General features: G+C 35.9%; 1 protein-coding gene across 21 annotated transcripts in view; it reads right to left on the bottom strand.

Annotated features, from left to right (window-relative positions):
* The window catches only part of ptprsa (protein tyrosine phosphatase receptor type Sa), a 232,823-nt gene that overhangs the window by 112,053 nt on the left and 101,917 nt on the right, over nucleotides 1-18,853 (bottom strand). For all 21 annotated transcript variants that reach the window (XM_016243797.1, XM_016243814.1, XM_016243796.1 and 18 more), the window contains 2 exons: nucleotides 2,192-2,337; nucleotides 995-1,136 (listed from right to left, as the gene is read on the bottom strand). In XM_016243797.1, the coding sequence (XP_016099283.1) occupies nucleotides 995-1,136; nucleotides 2,192-2,337 (288 nt within the window). The remainder of the gene's footprint in view (nucleotides 1-994; nucleotides 1,137-2,191; nucleotides 2,338-18,853) is intronic.

The following is an 18,853-nucleotide window of genomic DNA, read 5'->3' as shown; positions in this document are numbered from 1 at the left end:
TACATGCATACATACACACACACACACATATATATATATATATACACATACACACACACACACACACAAAGATAAATATAGATAAAGTAGAATTAAAATAGAATAGAAAGTGCTAGAGTTACAGGGTCAAGTAAAGGTGGAACAGATGTATTTTTAGTCATTTCTTGAAGATGGTTAAGGACTCAGCTGCTCAGATTGATTTGGGTAGGTCATTCCACCAGGAGGGAACAGTTAATGAAAAAGTCAGTGAAAGTGATTTTGTGCCTCTTTGAGATGGCACAATAATACGCCGTTCACTTGCAGAACGCAAGCTTCTAGAGGGCACATAACTCTGAAGTAATGAATTTAGGTAAATGAGCCAGTGGTGGTTTTGTAGGCAAACATTAATGCCTTGAATTTAATGCAAGCAGCTATTGGTAGCCAGTGCAAATTGATGAACAGAGGTGTGACATGCGTTCTTTTCGGTTCATTAAAGATTAATCTTGTAGCGGCATTTTGGATTAATTGTAGAGGTTTGATAGAAGTGGTTGGAAGACCTGCCAAGAGACCATTGCAATAGTCCAGCTTGGATAGAACAAGAGCTTGAGCAAGGAGTTGTGTTGCATGTTCTGAAAGAAAGGGCCTGATCTTCCTAATGTTGTATAAAGCAAATCTGCAGGACCGGGCAGTTTTATCAATGTGGTCTGAGAAATTCAGCTTATCATCAATCACAACTCCAAGGTTTCTAGCTGTTTTTGAAGGAGTTATGGTTGATGAGCCTAACTGGATGGTGAAATTTTGATGAAGTGATGGGTTTGTTGAAACCACAAGCAGTTCTGTCTTAGCCAGGTTGAGACAGTAGTGACAGACTGTAGTGACAGATTTTGTAGTGTAGAAATTTCCAGGCAGATGAACTTTACAGGATAGTGGCCCTCTAGGGGCAGGATTGGAAACCACTGACTTTAAGGGTTAGTTCGCCAAAAAAAATTGTTGACCCATTTTATTTTAGTCTTACCTCTAATGATTGACAGCTTAGCTTGGACACTGATTTCGCCTTCGCTGTTCTCCGCCACACACTCATAGATGTTCTCGTCTCGAGGTGCCCGTAGAGGCTGGATCCTTAGGACGGCCCCCGCACCTTCATCAAACTCTATTGTCTGTGTAAGAGGAAAGAGAGTCGGTATATTACACTGAAATGGTAAAATGTCATTAACACAGTTGCCGGGTAGTTAAAAATCTGGCCTGAAGACACAACGCCTGTGAATTCAATCCTAGAATTGAGAGTTACCAATCCCAAGTGTCTCGAGAGTAAGGCACTTAATTCCTAGTTGCTCAAGGGGGAACAGTCTTGGTAAATGACATGTAACTTCCCTGCTGCAAAGTTTTGGATTGATCAACCGGCATCCCCAACTTTTAACCCTTAACCCTAACTCTTCTCATGTTTACATCAATTAATTTGGATAAAAATTGTTGCGCTCCTATTATAAGGCGCCAAAATGTCCTCCAACGTCTAGATGTTGCTATGAGCTCAAATTATGTAAGAGAGTTAACTAGGCTTCTGTGTTGCTTTCACATTTGATGTCATTGTAGCGAAACAGTCGCTAGAATCAATAGGGAATTACAAAGAGGAACGAGGCTCTTTGTAAGCCAGTGGCAAAACTCTCTTTCGTTTTTTGGGGGGTGAGTTTTCAAGGCTACGATAATGAGAAGCAGCCCAGTGACGGCACACTGTCCTAAGTGTGTGCAGATCAATATCAAAGCAAAGCCTTCAGGGGAAACAAATTAATTCAAACCCCTCACGAAATGACTTTTAAATGCAACCAAGATGATAATTTGAGTGTACTCTTGGGTTCATGCCGACGAGTGAATCGGATCCACCAACGTGTTTTTGTGTTGATCTTTTTTTGAGGGAAGTTTTTCATCTTTGTTGAATAGTGACAGCGTGGTTAAATGCGGAGCTAGTTTGAATTAAGATACACTAAACATTGATCAACACTACAGCTGCCAGCTGTGTTATGACAAAAGAACACCGCAAACAAGAAAGGAATATAAGACACATGCTAAAACCCACAGAAGCTAGGATATGTATGCTACGTAAACACTTGAGATTGAACCAAAAAACAATTCCAGATGGCATTTTGTGAAAAATACCACAGAAACAGCTGATTATTCAACTGATATACTGAATACGTGCTAGCATGCCAAGTCTCACCTCGATGCGTTGAGAGTTCACCCTCTTTCCTTTCTTATTCCAGGTTACTCTTGGCTTGGGGTCACCTGTGGCTTGGCATACGAAGGATACGACACCTCCGGAGACGCCGATCATGTCGACAGGTACTTTTGTGAACCTGGGTGGAGCTAAAGAAAAGGAAAATTTACGATTAGCATTTAGCTGTTTTGGCACCAAAACGCCTTACATTCTGGCAGTTTGGTCAAAAGAGTCAAGAAAGAGATAATGACAGCTGATATCACTTCCTGTTCAGACTGGAAATGCAAAGTCAAGTTAAATGCATTGCATTGTGGGAAAATAGTCTCTTGCAGTGTTTTGTGCACATTTTAGTGAATTTAGCATATCATACATTCAACGTAGACATAAAATGTTCATTATATACTGCATAAATAGTAAGAGTAGCATGCTGCTAGCAAGCTATAGTAAACAGTGAGTGCAGGTAAAGTGAAGCTAACCCAATTTGTCACAAGGCCACTGTAACAGCAAATCAATTAAATTAAATTACCAAGTGATTGAACACACCCACACACACACAGTTTAACAGTTACTCGCAGCGCATTCAACCGTAAAATAGCGAGTGAGGGGACTACGGCTGAAGTGAGCTAGCGACCCGTTCTGCTACGATAGAGATGTCGACAAGAAACGGGGGCCGCCATGCGTCGGCGCAAATGGAAAGTGGCTGTTTTTCAGCACGCCGGTAATTACACCACAGACAACGTGCACGTTGACACCACCCTGAATAATTTATTGGCCAATGAATAATAAAGTACCTACTACTCTGCCTTGATTTGAAAGCCCCTTGTCAGGTGAAGCATCCAAAACCCTACGCACGTTTCCCGTAAGACATGCCAGCTGTAAGCTAACGACATGCAGGACTGACAGTCACTGACGATAGATCGTGACATAGCTATTCCAGCTTCTGGAGAGCAGGAGCTGTCAACTTTTTTTTTACCATTACTGCTTGTTCTTTGTGGATTACACTACTTTTGGAAAATAGGAAATTGTCATTTTTTTCCTCAGAACCCAGCACAGTTTGTTCTCGGCTCATCAAATTATCATGTTGTCTACCTCAACTCTTCTCATATCATACATTCAATGTAGACATAAAATGTTCATTATATACTGCATAAATAGTAAGAGTAGCATGCTGCTAGCAAGCTATAGTAAACAGTGAGTGCAGGTAAAGTGAAGCTAACCCAATTTGTCACAAGGCCACTGTAACAGCAAATCAATTAAATTAAATTACCAAGTGATTGAACACACCCACACACACACAGTTTAACAGTTACTCGCAGCGCATTCAACCGTAAAATAGCGAGTGAGGGGACTACGGCTGAAGTGAGCTAGCGACCCGTTCTGCTACGATAGAGATGTCGACAAGAAACGGGGGCCGCCATGCGTCGGCGCAAATGGAAAGTGGCTGTTTTTCAGCACGCCGGTAATTACACCACAGACAACGTGCACGTTGACACCACCCTGAATAATTTATTGGCCAATGAATAATAAAGTACCTACTACTCTGCCTTGATTTGAAAGCCCCTTGTCAGGTGAAGCATCCAAAACCCTACGCACGTTTCCCGTAAGACATGCCAGCTGTAAGCTAACGACATGCAGGACTGACAGTCACTGACGATAGATCGTGACATAGCTATTCCAGCTTCTGGAGAGCAGGAGCTGTCAACTTTTTTTTTTACCATTACTGCTTGTTCTTTGTGGATTACACTACTTTTGGAAAATAGGAAATTGTAATTTTTTTCCTCAGAACCCGGCACAGTTTGTTCTCGGCTCATCAAATTATCATGTTGTCTACCTCAACTCTTCTCGGCAGGCCTCCGCTGGCGCTTGCTTTTTTCTCTGCGCGGGGCAGTAGGTCAAGCTTGACACAACAAGACATGAGAAGAGGCTCTCTAGGGGGAACACGTTAAAATCCAGAATGCGCACAGATATGAGGAGATGATCAAACGGTCAGGCAAGCACGGCAAATTAATTATTAACCGCTCGTGGGCAGGCAGGCGAGCCCCTGAATCTCCGGGTGCGGATAAACACACTTGAAGCGAAGTTCCAGAGAGTGGAGAGGATGAAGCCCGAGGACTTTCTGCTTCATTCTGAAGTCATTCTGAACACAAACGCACACAGGTTCGCCACTTTAGTTAGCATGAGTCATAATTGTTTGGTAGAGCAAAAACAAGACATCAAAAACACTATGGTTCTTTGAACCGTGAGCCCGGTGGAACAGCTCCGGTGAGATTTTCAGCATGTCCTTCTGTAGCAGACGGACACTGACATTTCAGGAAAAAATTCAATAAAATAAAACAACAATTTTATTTTCATCATTTTATTTTAATACATTGTATTATTCTAATTTTAAGGATTTACCGCATTGTGACATTGTTTTCATGATATTTTCCAACCATTACAGTATCATAAGAAAGGAGAATCACTATTAAGAATTATACAATAATTGCAAAAACAACCTCAGAAGTAAAACATCTGTACAAGAATACAGTATGTTCGGGGGAGGCTGGAATTGGCTGAATTATTATAAAAATAATAATTAAAAAAATGGGGGTAATTAAAATGCACTTCTATATTGTGATATTATAGAAATAATAAAAAGTAAATGAAATATAATAATATAGAAATAATAATAAATAAAAAAAACGTATAAAATGTAAAAAATGTAAATAATGAATAAAATATTCAACTAAATAAAAAGTTTGTCAAAAGGAACTGCGCTGGCTTGAGAAATCCTGGCAAAAAAAGTTTGAACGTTTTAAAATCTTGAAGTTTGAAACAGTTAATTTTAAATAATAAAAAGTATATATATATATATATATATATTAGGGCTGGGTAAGTTAACACATTATCGCGTTAACGCATTAATTAATTAACGCCAACAATTATTTTATCGTGCATTAACACAGTTTTTATTATTATTATTATTATTATTATTAGGGATGCACCGAAATGAAAACTCTGGGCCGAAACCGAAACCGAAAACTCTGGATGCACTTGGCCCGAAAACCGAAACTGAAACCGAAAATGCTTTGTAATGATTATTTATTATTTTATTAAATAATATCAAATCATTTTGTAATACTTTTTAATTGAACTCAATAATTTTAATGATACTAAATAAAATAAAAAACAAGCCAATAAAATAACCACATTTTACTGAAAGTAACACAATAAAACTGGACATAATTTATATTAATATTGGTAACACTTTACAATAAGGTTCATTAGTTAACATTAGTTTACTACTTTAGTTAACATGAACTAAGACTGAACAATAGTTCTTTAGCATTTATTAATCTTAGTTAATGTTAATTTCAACATTTACTAATGCATTATTAAAATCAACAGTTGTGCTTGTTAACAGTTAATGCACTCTGAATTAACATGAACTAACAGTGAACAACTGCATTATTAAAACTAACATAGAAAGTTGAATAAATACTGTAATAAATGTATTGTTCGTTGTTCATTCATGTTAGTTAATACATTAACTAACATTAACTAATGGAACCTTATTGTAAAGTGTTACCTTAATATTAAATATCAATATATTATTTTTATTCACTTTTATGTAACAGAATCAGATATAAGTTTTTTGTTTTGGACTAATTATCCAAACAATGTATAGTCCTAAGCTATTATTATCAGCATGTGAGCAAAGCATAGCATCACTGAAAGCATCATTTTACCAGCGTTGTCCAGTACAGCTGAACTACAGCATGTTACAGCACAGTAGCGCTACTGCAAACAGGAACAAGTATACTGCATAGAAATTTCCTGTCACCACGTTATTTGAGCGGACTTTGCTTTTCTGGTGAGCGTGAGCGGTACATGAGCACATTCATACGAGGAGAGTGAAACCTTCACACTGAACACTGTCGGGCGGGGCTCCGTGTTGCCCAGTGACAGCCCCACAACATTACTGCTCTAGAGGAGATCTGGATGGAGGAATGGGCCAAAATACCAGCAACCGTGTGTGAAAACCTTGTGAAGACTTACAGAAAACGTTTGACCTCTGTCATTGCCAACAAAGGGTATATAACAAAGTATTGAGATGAAATTTTGTTATTGACCAAATACTTATTTTCCACCATAATTTGCAAATAAATTCTTTAAAAATCCTACAATGTGATTTTCTGGATTTTTTCCCCTCATTTTGTCTCTCATAGTTGAGGTATACCTATGATGAAAATTACAGGCCTCTCTCATCTTTTTAAGTGGGAAAACTTGCACAATTGGTGGCTGACTAAATACTTTTTTTCCCCACTGTATATTATTATATGTATATTTTCGGCTGTTTTTCTCTTTCAGCCGAGAAACGAAAATGCCATTTTCTATCACTTTTGCTGCTTAAAAAATGTTCATGCAATAATGCTGCACGGAGCGATCACACTAGTCAAACCGGACTTTGGGGGTCAAACGCACTCGGGCACAGTTAAGATTGCCTAGTGTGAATACACACTTTTATTCTCCCACCCACACCCCCATCAAGTCTTGTCCCGTGCCGCACATTTCTTCTCGGAAGGTGCCTGTTATAATGTTATGATCGAGGCTCTGGACTCTGAGCACAACTGGTTTTTCCACAACAAACTATAAAATATTTTCTATAAACACGTTAATGCCCTGACAGTGGCAAATAGCTTTGGTTTTATATTTAATTTGATTACATTAATGTTTAAATTGAGATTTACAAGAAATATTTTAACTGCTACTATGTAAAAGGAATAGTGCAATAAAAAAAGCACCTTATTTGTTTAAAGTGTTTGCAAACCAAATGTTACTGTACTTTTGTTCATATAGCAGTACTTTTAAATGAAACAAGTGCACAATACACTACTTTTGAATTATTGAATTTTGCGCATGATGCGATTAATCACAATTAATCGCAGAAAAATCATGCGATTAATCGCGATTAAAAATGTTAATCGTTGTCCAGCACTAATAGATAGATAGATAGATAGATAAAAATGTTTGTAAGAATTTTATAAAATATTAAACATCATAAAAATCGAAAATATCTTTGTTAAATAATAAATAAAATATTTAACATTAATAAGAATACAAAAATAGGTGTGCAGTGACTATTTATAGATTGGGCAAGAACATGTTGTTAAGGACATGTATTTTTTCTTGTAGGTCTGTATGAATAATCATGAGAATAATCTTTGCGATTTAACTTCACAGTATAAAATCAGAAAGTATGATATATGTATGACAGAGCATGCACAAATCTACTATTGGCATAAAAGATAAGATAGATCTAAATTGCTCACTCTTTCGGCTTTGGCTTTGCATCTTCACACTGTAAACACTAAACTGAATGACCAAAGCAAGCAAAAGGCCAAAAGTCCTCAATCAATCATTTAAACAAGAGTCGAAGAGTTGAGCAGGGCTAAAATGTGAAGGGTTACAGATCGACTTCAAGATGAAGGACAGAAAAACCAGCTGTGAGTGATGGACTGAGGTTATAGTTTAACCTCTGTTGTGTACTGTATGCATCCCGAGGTCACACATTCCCGCCGGCAGCATATCGCCGCTTCACCCGTGACCGTCAACGGCCACACACAACGGCCTGCAGTGCGCTCGTATATGGATTTTCTGACAGCCGCATCTGACGAGAGCTCGCGAGTGTAATAGAGAAGCTCTGACGAGCCGCGCTACTTCACGAGACAAAGAGGATCACTCGCGCAATTAACCTTTCCACTCGCCGACACTCACTTCTGCAGGTGTTTACAGTACACATGATGCTATGGAGGAGAAACAATACCAAATTAACATGCTTTTTATTTTCCTGATGGCACAAACAAGCACAGATGTGTCGAACAAACGGCGAGTATATGCATATGGTATAATAAAGCAATAACTGATGCCCGGGTACAGGTGTATATGAGGACAACAAAAGTGGCTCATACAATCAGATTTAAAGCTGTAATTATTTCTTTTAGGGCTATCAACAAAAATTAAAAAATTATAAAAAAATAATATATATATATAGTTATTATTAATAATCTAATAATGAATTAATAATCTAAATTATTTATTTGACATTTTATTTGATTATATTATTTTGTATTATTTTATTATTATACTTTATTATAGTTTATTATTTGTTTTTTAAAACATGACAATAAGTAATAATTATCTAATAATACATCGTATATTAAAACTAAAATATTTATAATAGATCATTAAATTCATTATAATAGAGTAGGCAACATTTGACTTAAATCTGTACGTTTTTCATTTAAAAAACTCAATATTACAAAATATTGATAATATATGAATAATATTATATTAATTATAATACTGATGCACACATATATGCAAAAAATAAAATATTAAATTATAATCAAATAGCAGGTAACTTTTCATAAAAATATATTAAAACAAAATATCAATATAAATATAATATAAAGTGTTTTTTGGTAATATATATATATATATATCTGCCACTTATTGATTTATTTTATTTTTAGGAAAAGACTATAGATGTTAAATATCTACCAAAACATGAAAATAAACAATACTACTACTATATATACACATATATTATTAATATTCATCTTATGGCAGATATGTTATCAATAATTTATCATAACTGAAGGGAAAACGTACTTGTCTTTGTCCACATGCATTATTCTTTTTAGACAGTTTTTCTCACATCAACAGCTGCAGGACTTTCGAAACGTTTCTGCTGCCTTCATTTGGAGAGACTCCTATAATAGGAGGCTCGGGGTGACAGACGCAGTTAGATGACTAACACCATAATCAACGGAGAAAAAAAAATCCTTTCGGGGCTTATATTAAAAAAAAAAGAGCTCCACATTATGCTGAGAATTAGAAAAATGCAGGCGCAAAAAATGGCTGCCCATCAGCGGCGTTTAGGAAAGGCGAGAGAGCATCACTTGTCGCCCATCTTGTTTTAAAATAGCCACCTTTCAACTGCTGATTGAGGCGTATCTGAAAGGGTAAAGAGGAACATTTTGGTGTCACGCGCACTTTAGCTCTGAAAGAGCCTATTACGGGGGATCCCGTTGCTGGATAATGTCCTGAGTGGCTGTAATTTGAGAAATCAATGTGAGGAACATGTTCAGGTAAACATCTGCGACGTTTACGCTCTAAACACAAGTCAAGCACCTGCTCTTATGATAACGAGACCAGGGTTTTGAATAGGGATGCTCCGATCTGCCTTTTTCGCCTCCGATACCGATTCCGATGCCTAGGGTTCGGTATTGGCCGATACCGATCCGATACCAGTGAAGTTTTTTTCCCTCATTTAAATAAATGTAGAATTGCTATATCTCTGTGTGTAGAACTGATCATCATTCTTTCACAATCTACTAGATACAGACTACTTCATTATAAAGAAAGATAAAATAAACAATAAATATGAAAAATATAGGTCTATGTATATTTATAAAATATGACAACAATTTATCATAAATTAGGTTAGTGGATAATTCGGCAGCAAAAGTCATTCTAGAAAAATCAGTGCATAATTATTTTAGAAATCCAAACATTTAGTAAAAAAACAATATTTTGTGGGGAACAAATAAAAGTGTTGCACTAATTGTGGTAAAATGTTACACATTGCTATTTGTAGTATTATAAAATCCATTCATTAAAAACATTCATGAATGTATTTATATATAAGTATATGCTATAAAATTAAAATACATTTCTTTTGAATGTATAGCATATTTTTTAATAAGGCAACAACATATGATAGATACGATAGGACAAAACAAATACAGTGCAGCACGAACTGTTTTTATGCAGTCTATGAGCACAAAGTGCTTACAATGTGCGCTTCCGGGAATGACTGACAGCCACAGCGAGAAAAGAGTTTGTGTGAACTTTAATGTAAGGACTTAAATATTCATATGTAGCTCACATTAAGCTATCGTATGGCTTCAGAAGTAACACAGAATAATTCGCACAATTGGGGGAATTTTTTTTTTTTTTTTAAATCTCGGATTTGGATCGGCCCGCTCTGACCGATACCCGATCCGAGAAAAATGGCACTATCGGAGCCGATACCCGATATGAATATTGGATCAGCGCATCCCTAGTTTTGAACATGATCGTATACGCCAACGAGGTCCTTACCATCATTTTCATATTTACAGCAACCTCAAAACGACAAAAGAGGGACTTGTTGAGGGATAGTTCACACAAAAATCAACATTTTCTGTTCATTTACTAGCCCTCAGGCCATGCAAGATGACTGTGAAACAGTCAAGAAGATTTTTAGCTGAAACCGTAATTATTGGTGATTCATATAACGAAAGTCAATGGCTACCTGTTTTTAAGAAATGAAAATTAAGCGTATACAGAAAACACAAAATGAATCCCTATGGCTCCGGATGATATGTTAAGGTCTTATGAAGCGAAACGATCAGTCTGTGCAAGAAACTGAACATTACTTACAACATTATTGCCTGATTATTTTCTGTGAACTGATTCTTTTGGACAGTTCGATTCAATGAACTGGTTCAATTCTCTAGTTCGTTTACATAATCCATGTAAACAATGCAATGACAATGTATACACAATTATGTCATTAAAGCACCCAATAATGATGTGAAATGTGGATGTCTGACATGTCTAAAGCATATAAAGGGAATCAACTAGACTTCAACTCACCTCAGGCGTCTGAAAGTGAGTTTGATTGAGTAATTTGTAGACCTGTGCTGCTCGAGCCACAAACGGTTTCAGACGATTCAAGCCAATTTGGTGAACTGGTTCATCTAGTTTACCAAAAAGAATTGGTTCAAAAGAATCATGATTCGTTTGTGAACTGGACATCACTCTGAACCGTTTGCCTGAGGCTCTGGATTACAGGTAATAATGTTGTAAATAATGTTCAGTTTTTTGCACAGACTGATCGTTTCGTTTCATAAGACCTCAACATATTGTCAGGAGCCCAGGGGAATTCATTTTGTGTTGCCTGCATGTGCTTTTTTGACTCTCAAAGTGCCCGTATCCATTGACTTGCATTTTATGAATCACCAAGGAGCACGGCTTCAGCTAAAATCTGCTTTACTGTTCTACCGAACTAAAAAAAAAGCCACCTACACCTTGGGTAGCTTGAGGGCGAGTAAATTAACGGCAAATTTTCATTTTTGGCTGAACGATCCCTTTAATCCTTAAATGCATACCTCGGGTCTTTAGCGACCCAGGACGTCATTCTCTACCCTCTCCCTCCTTCATTTTTTAAAGTTAGCCATCAGCTTTCTTAGTATTCCTCAATCTATTCATTATAAACAATATAACAAGAAAAAAAATATATATATATAAAATGATGTCTGATTTTTAGTGACCCAAGATATGTAAATGTATAAGTATATTTTCCCTGGGCAACAGTAATTAAATATCTGATGACTCAATACGTGCGATTTCACCTTTATTCCTCGAGGTGGCACTGTTTAATACACAATGATGACGTGATGTTTCACTCATAATTACCGCAGGCATAAAACAAACGAATATCATCAGCAAAAACTGAAATGGTTTGAATGGCTTTACTGCAGAGCAATTCCTATACGCAATGAAATATAAATGTCACTGTCATTTGATGCTGGATGTGGTGAATAAGCTGCCAGCAATCAAAATTTTGATTTTGAAGTCATTGAAAATGATAGTTTTGAGAATATGGTTGAAATCATGAATATGAGCCAGATGCTGAATGTGCTGTGGAAGTGCTCTCTGACGATGACAGCGATGGTAAAATCATCTGCTCAAACTGAACCCTTTTAAGTTTCAAAAGGTAACGAAATATGCTTTATTTTATTCTTCTGTAACTGTTCTTAAAATATCAGGAGAGTTTTTTTGCTATTGCAGCAGTTAGAGATCCATCCGTGTTGGATATATAGGTCCGAGTCGCTAAAGACACGAATATGTAATAATGATTGGTGAAACATTCATGCATTTAAGAGTTAACTGATGCACATTTGTGATGATAAAGCGAGTAAAACCAGAAGAGAAAGTCCTGCGTGTGGGACAGAGGCGAGAGGAAAAGGACTGTGTCTCAGGTTTAGCTTCGGCTGCTTGAACACAGAGATTTGTGGCCGTGTGCTCGACTGGCTCTCGTATGGTCTCAGCGGGCTTCGGCCGACAGCGCTTCATCCTCCCAATTGGACTTTTTCTCTCTCTCTGGTCACATGAAACCAACATGCCTATCAGTCAACAGATCTGACTTCAGACCGGGCCATTGCTATGGAAACACACGGACCGAGCATTTCTCTTTCGCCGGATAATCGACCGCTGTGAGCAGGAACGATAAAAGGACAGAAAAAATGATATATATCTAGTTATATGAGGTAATGCAAATCATAAGTCAAAAATATAGTTATGGAGCATCTGTGAGCAACTAAATCGACTCAGAAGAGATTTCTAAACAGATGGCGGTAAAGGTCATATGTGGTTTTGTGCAGATGTTTTTCGTGAGGTCATCATTAGCGCTAAGCGGGTCGCTTAGATCTTATACTGCAGAGCATGACAATGGCATTTGGGCATGATTTAAATAAATAAAGCCTAAATAACATCTCAGTTGTGTCTCATAGGCCGAATGAGGTCATTTGTTTCTTTTTTTTAATTAAAAATCACTATTATCATTAACTTATTAGATTTTAATCAGCAAAAACAAAAATAAATAAATATTTGAACATTTTGAATGTGATTAATTACATTCACTTATATTTGGGGAAAAAATAGAATAATAATGATTATTATTATTGTCAGCTTATCAGAATTTTTAATAAAAAAAAAAAAAAAATCTTTTAATGAGGTAATGCAAATCATAAGTCAAAAATATAGTTATGGAGCATCTGTGAGCAACTAAATCGACTCAGAAGAGATTTCTAAACAGATGGCGGTAAAGGTCATATGTGGTTTTGTGCAGATGTTTTTCGTGAGGTCATCATTAGCGCTAAGCGGGTCGCTTAGATCTTATACTGCAGAGCATGACAACGGCATTTGGGCATGATTTAAATAAATAAAGCCTAAATAACATCTCAGTTGTGTCTCATAGGCCGAATGAGGTCATTTGTTTCTTTTTTTTTATTAAAAATCACTATTATCATTAACTTATTAGATTTTAATCAGCAAAAACAAAAATAAATAAATATTTGAACATTTTGAATGTGATTAATTACATTCACTTATATTTGGGGAAAAAATAGAATAATAATGATTATTATTATTGTCAGCTTATCAGAATTTTTAATAAAAAAAAAAAAAAATCTTTTAAACATCTCCATTACTTCTCCTAGACAATAATGAGAATTAAGTGGATATGGAAATGCTTATGGAGATATGCATTTGATATGCAAATGGAGAAATTTAATTCTGTAAATAATTAAACAAATTTTTAAAATAAAAATATTTTTTTTAATAAAAAAAATAATGACTTGATTTATTATTGTAGTCTTTTTATTGTTGTCGTTTTTTTCTTCTAAGATTTATTTTTCTATAAATAAATCTAAATTTAAAGTAGTAGTAGTAGTAGTAGTAATATTATAATTATACATTTCCCCAATTGTAAGTCACTTTGGATAAAAGCGTCTACTAAATGAATAAACTTAAATGTAATAATTGATTATTATTGGCTCATCTGAATTAAACAACATTATTAATAAAAAAAACATAACTGAGTTCTCTTTAACATCTGAATTATTTCTCATAGACAGCAATGAGATTAAGTGGAGAGCAAATATGAAAATTGTTTCTCAGGAAAAAAAAAAATCTAGGGTTAAATATTAATAAAACTACAACTATAAAATAAATCATTATCAGCTTATAATATATCATTTTAGAATAAATATACTCTTATGTATGCAAGCTATCAACAACAGGAAGTCACTGTGCTTATATTCTTCCCACAATCCTCCTGCCATATTACTACAATTACCACTGATTATGATACTCCAAGCTGACCCTAATGAGCCGCTTGTTTCTGGATAAGAAAATCTTTAGCAGGTGCGGGGTGAGCAAGTCAAAATCTACCGAGAGCTTTAGGAAATTAAGTTTAACAATAAGGCCAATTTTGCAACGGCCGGGCCACTGAGACCAGGAGGAAATTGCAACAATCTAATGTGATTTGCAGCGTCCTCGGGCGATTGGTACTTGTTGACAGGCCTCGTAAAAACGGACACCTGCGATCGCTTGAGGGTTGAAGTCCTCGGAGTGGACAGCGTGGGCCGTGAGAATCTCAAATGAGCGTTTAGAGTCATTTACAAAGATTAGATCACGATAAAGCTGTACAAGATGGACATGAAGGAAAAAAATCCAAGCTGGATATACACTAAAGCCCAAATGACGGTGAATAAACATCTCACTATGGATGAAACATGTCGCAAGCTGAGAAAAAGAGAACACAAACAACATCATTATGTCAGTCAGGCTTGAATTCAACGGCTGACCGCTTTTAATTGTAGCCGTGACATCAATTATGCAAATGAGAACAATAAACAAACTAAAACGAGCATCGCTAGATCAAATAGACAAACAAAATCATCAAATATTCGCCTCAGCACATGTAATACATGTAATCAAAGCCCACTTGGGTATCCGTAAACTATTAATTCCTTCTCATACAGTTTTCGAATTTGCTCGCAAATTGATCGTGGAGTCAAAAAAGAAAGCGTCTTTTTAATCTATCGATGCAAGGACTGATGGGACTTGAGTAAAGGGCTCAGCCGGCGATGTGGGATCACGAAGGTGACATGCAATAATCATTTTTGACATTCAGTAAATCCGAGCCTGCTAATCTGCTTCATGATTAATCTGGGCTGCCCAGGAAAGTGTGTGTGTGTGTGTGTGTGTGTGAGTGTGTGTGTCTGTATAGAGCAGGTGGAGGTGATCCACCGAGGTGCCATCTGCTGGTCAAATTAACTACTGGAGGACTTTAAATAGATAAAAATACTGTTATTTACTCACACTTGTGTTGTTCCGAACATGTGTAACATGTTCGGAACAATATAAGATATTTTGACGAATGTTTACGCTGCTCTTTTCCATATAATGAAAGCATATGGTGATCAGGGGCTGTTGATCTCCAAAAAAGTGCCGTAATGTTAGTCCATATACATTACAAGTCTCCCAAACCTGTACGATAGATTTGAGCAAAAAAATGTGGTCCTTTGCATAGTGAATCTGAAATCTCATTTGTACTTCCACATATTCAAACTTGACATGCATCTTTAATTATGACATTATTTGCTTTAAAAAAGAAAAACATAATAAGTTTTGGCTTATTTTCTAAGTAAAGACTTGAAACACATCTCACAAGTCATAGGGACAACTTTTAATGCTTGAACAAGAGAAATGGCAGAAATCTTCACATTTAACATGTATTCTGGAACAACAATGTCTTTAATTATGTCTTTAATATGCATATTGCATGCAAAGACTTGAAATACATCGCACGAGTCATACGGACAACTTTTCCGATGCCTTTTTGTCGATTCTTGACCTTGGCATGCCCTGATCACAATTCTTGGAAAGGAGCAGCACGAACATTTGTTGAAACATCTCTTTTGGTGATCTACGAAACAAAAAAAGTCTTATGGGTTTTGGAACATCAACATACGACTTGCGCACTGTATTACAAGTCTCCTAGAGTCGTAGGATAGATTTGTGTGAGAAACAGGAAGAACATTTGAAAAATGTACCAAAAATCTGAAATATACGTTTTCATTTTTAAACTTGATACGCAAGAAACTTGAATCGCCAACGTTTTTAACTGCGACGCTATTTGCTATAATAAAGCAAGAAATTTCTACATATTTTGCATGCAAAGACTTTGCACGAATCATACAGACAACTTTTCCGGTGCCTTTTTGTTGATTCTTGACCTTGACTTGCCCTGCTCACAATTCTTGGAAAGGAGCAGCATGAAGATTTGTCAAAATGTCTCTATTGGTGCTCTAGGGAAGAGAAAGTCTTATGTCTACACAAAAGTCTACACTTGCGCACTATAATCGAAGTCTCCTAAAGTCGTAAGATATATTTGCGTGAGAAACAGGAAGAAACTGAAATCTTTTTCTTCATAAACCTCTAATATGTACTTTTACACATTCATACTTGACATGCAAGAAACTTGACGAATCAATGTTTTTATTTATGATGCTATTTGCTGTAAAACTTTGTTTTCTTTTTGCATTTTCCTGGTGCTTTTTTGTCATTTCTTGACCTTGACATGCTCTAGTCACAATTCTTGGAAAGGAGCAGCGTGAACATTTGTCGAAGCATCTCTTTTGGTGCTCAACGATAGAACATCATGAGCGTGAAGGGATTTATTTTTTGGTAAACTAGCCCTTTAACAAGCAACCCAAAAAGCCTCTGCATGGTCTGCAGACGGATGCCGCCCTGAGCCATGAGCATCAGAGATTTACTTTGGCAATCGAGCTGCGTCAGGGAGGTTAAACCGCAGCACTGTATGAAGCAGGTAATGAGGGACATTCGGGCCTTTTAGCTGATAACTTTAAAGAGACAAGACGAAGGTGGGGGGTTCTTTCCCTCAGGGGCCTGAAATCTCTCACTTGGAAGCTTCAAAGGAAAAATTAATTATTGAAATCGCTCGCGTCACTTTCTGCCCGAGTCAATCAAAGCGGAGAGGAGCTGGCAAGGGCGCGGGCGGCACACGGACACTTAAGGAGATTGCTAAATGCTACGGCATGCCGCTTCCCGAAAAATCACGACATAGCGAGCGCCGCTCTGAGAAACGTCAACAAACGAGCCTTTGGCGGGATTCCTGATATAGCGACGGCTACAGGAAATCATTGTAAGCGCACGGTCCAAACATAAACACTCGAAATGGAAGAATAACACAGGCATGTGTTATCAAGGCTGCAGAAACACAAAAGTCATTTTATGGTGCTACGTGGGACCACAGTATTGTGCAGATTGCGGTGTACAGTTTTGACACGGGATATTTTGGTCCGGTCAGCGCGGCGCTGGACAGGGTGTCTGGAGGTTTTCAGTGGGGGTTAGAGAGGTTCAGATTGGGTATTTTGTGGTCAGACGGAGGCACACCCAAGCTAAATGAACTGTTTTTAGAGCTTGTGTGGACGATTGTGGGAAAGCGGACACCTCATCCCAAATTGAAGCATATGAATTAAAGCGTGTGTCGTTGAAATAATGCTAATATATACAAAAGTTTAGACTGAAATTACACTAGACTGACAATTTTTTTGCATGATCATAAAAAACATTTCTGGTCAAACGTCTTGTTATTTTGAAGACAGATCTAAAAGCTTATTGTTATAAACTGTTATTTTAAAGACAAATATTGTGAAGCTAAATTACAAGAGCTTTCATTTTAGCTATAAAAACAAATACAAATCATTTCGTTTTTTTTTTTTTTTTGGCCACAACACAATTATATGCATTTGTCTTATAGTCAAAAATGCATTTATGTTTTTAATTTTATATCATGTAATGTTTTACTATATATTATTTTCTGTATAATAAAGCAATTCTAAAACAAATTCATTATAAATAAAAACAACATTTACAAACACATACATCTAGAAATATATAAACATATATTTTCATTGAATATTAAATTGTATGTAATAAAATTAATTATAAAACAAATGAATTAAATAAATGTAACATTTACACACATCTATAAATATTATATATATATATATACACACACACACACACACACACACACAAATTTTATATCATGTAATGTTTTACTATATATTATTTTCTGTATAATAAAGCAATTCTAAAACAAATTCATTATAAATAAAAACAACATTTACAAACACATACATCTAGAAATATATAAACATATATTTTCATTGAATATTAAATTGTATGTAATAAAATTATGTATAATGAATTAAATAAATGTAACATGTACACACATCTATAAATATTATATATATATATATATATATTTTGGCCACAACACAATTATATGCATTTGTCTTATAGTCAAAAATGCATTTATGTTTTTAATTTTATATCATGTAATGTTTTACTATATATTATTTTCTGTATAATAAAGCAATTCTAAAACAAATTCATTATAAATAAAAACAACATTTACAAACACATACATCTAGAAATATATAAACATATATTTTCATTGAATATTAAATTGTATGTAATAAAATTAATTATAAAACAAATGAATTAAATAAATGTAACATTTACACACATCTATAAATATTATATATATATATATACACACACACACACACACACACACACAAATGTATGTTTAGTTTATAATTTATTACAAAAAATAACATACCGTAACACATACAGTATCTACACATACATAAGCACACACCAAGCTAAACCAGATCTAATGCTAGTATGTATTCATCTGACGCCAGCAAGTCCTAAAGTGAGGATGAAGACTGTGTGTGTGTGTGTGTGTGTGTGTGTGTGTGCGTGCACGTGCACTCAGAAGCTAATTGTGCAAATGTAAAACTGCTGGACCAATGGAGTTTGTCAGAGCACTCATGTGTGTGTGTGTGTGTGTGTGTGTGTGTGTGTGTGCGTGCAAGAAGCTAATTGTGCAAATGTAAAACTGCTGGACTTTCTGCACACACACACACACACACACACACACACACACACACACACACACACACACACAAA

This window comes from Sinocyclocheilus grahami, unplaced genomic scaffold, assembly GCF_001515645.1.
Source record: "Sinocyclocheilus grahami isolate Dianchi unplaced genomic scaffold, SAMN03320097.WGS_v1.1 scaffold701.1, whole genome shotgun sequence".
NCBI lineage: Eukaryota > Metazoa > Chordata > Actinopteri > Cypriniformes > Cyprinidae > Sinocyclocheilus > Sinocyclocheilus grahami.
Note: the sequence above shows the minus strand (reverse complement) of the source record. Positions and strands in the feature narration are given on the sequence as shown.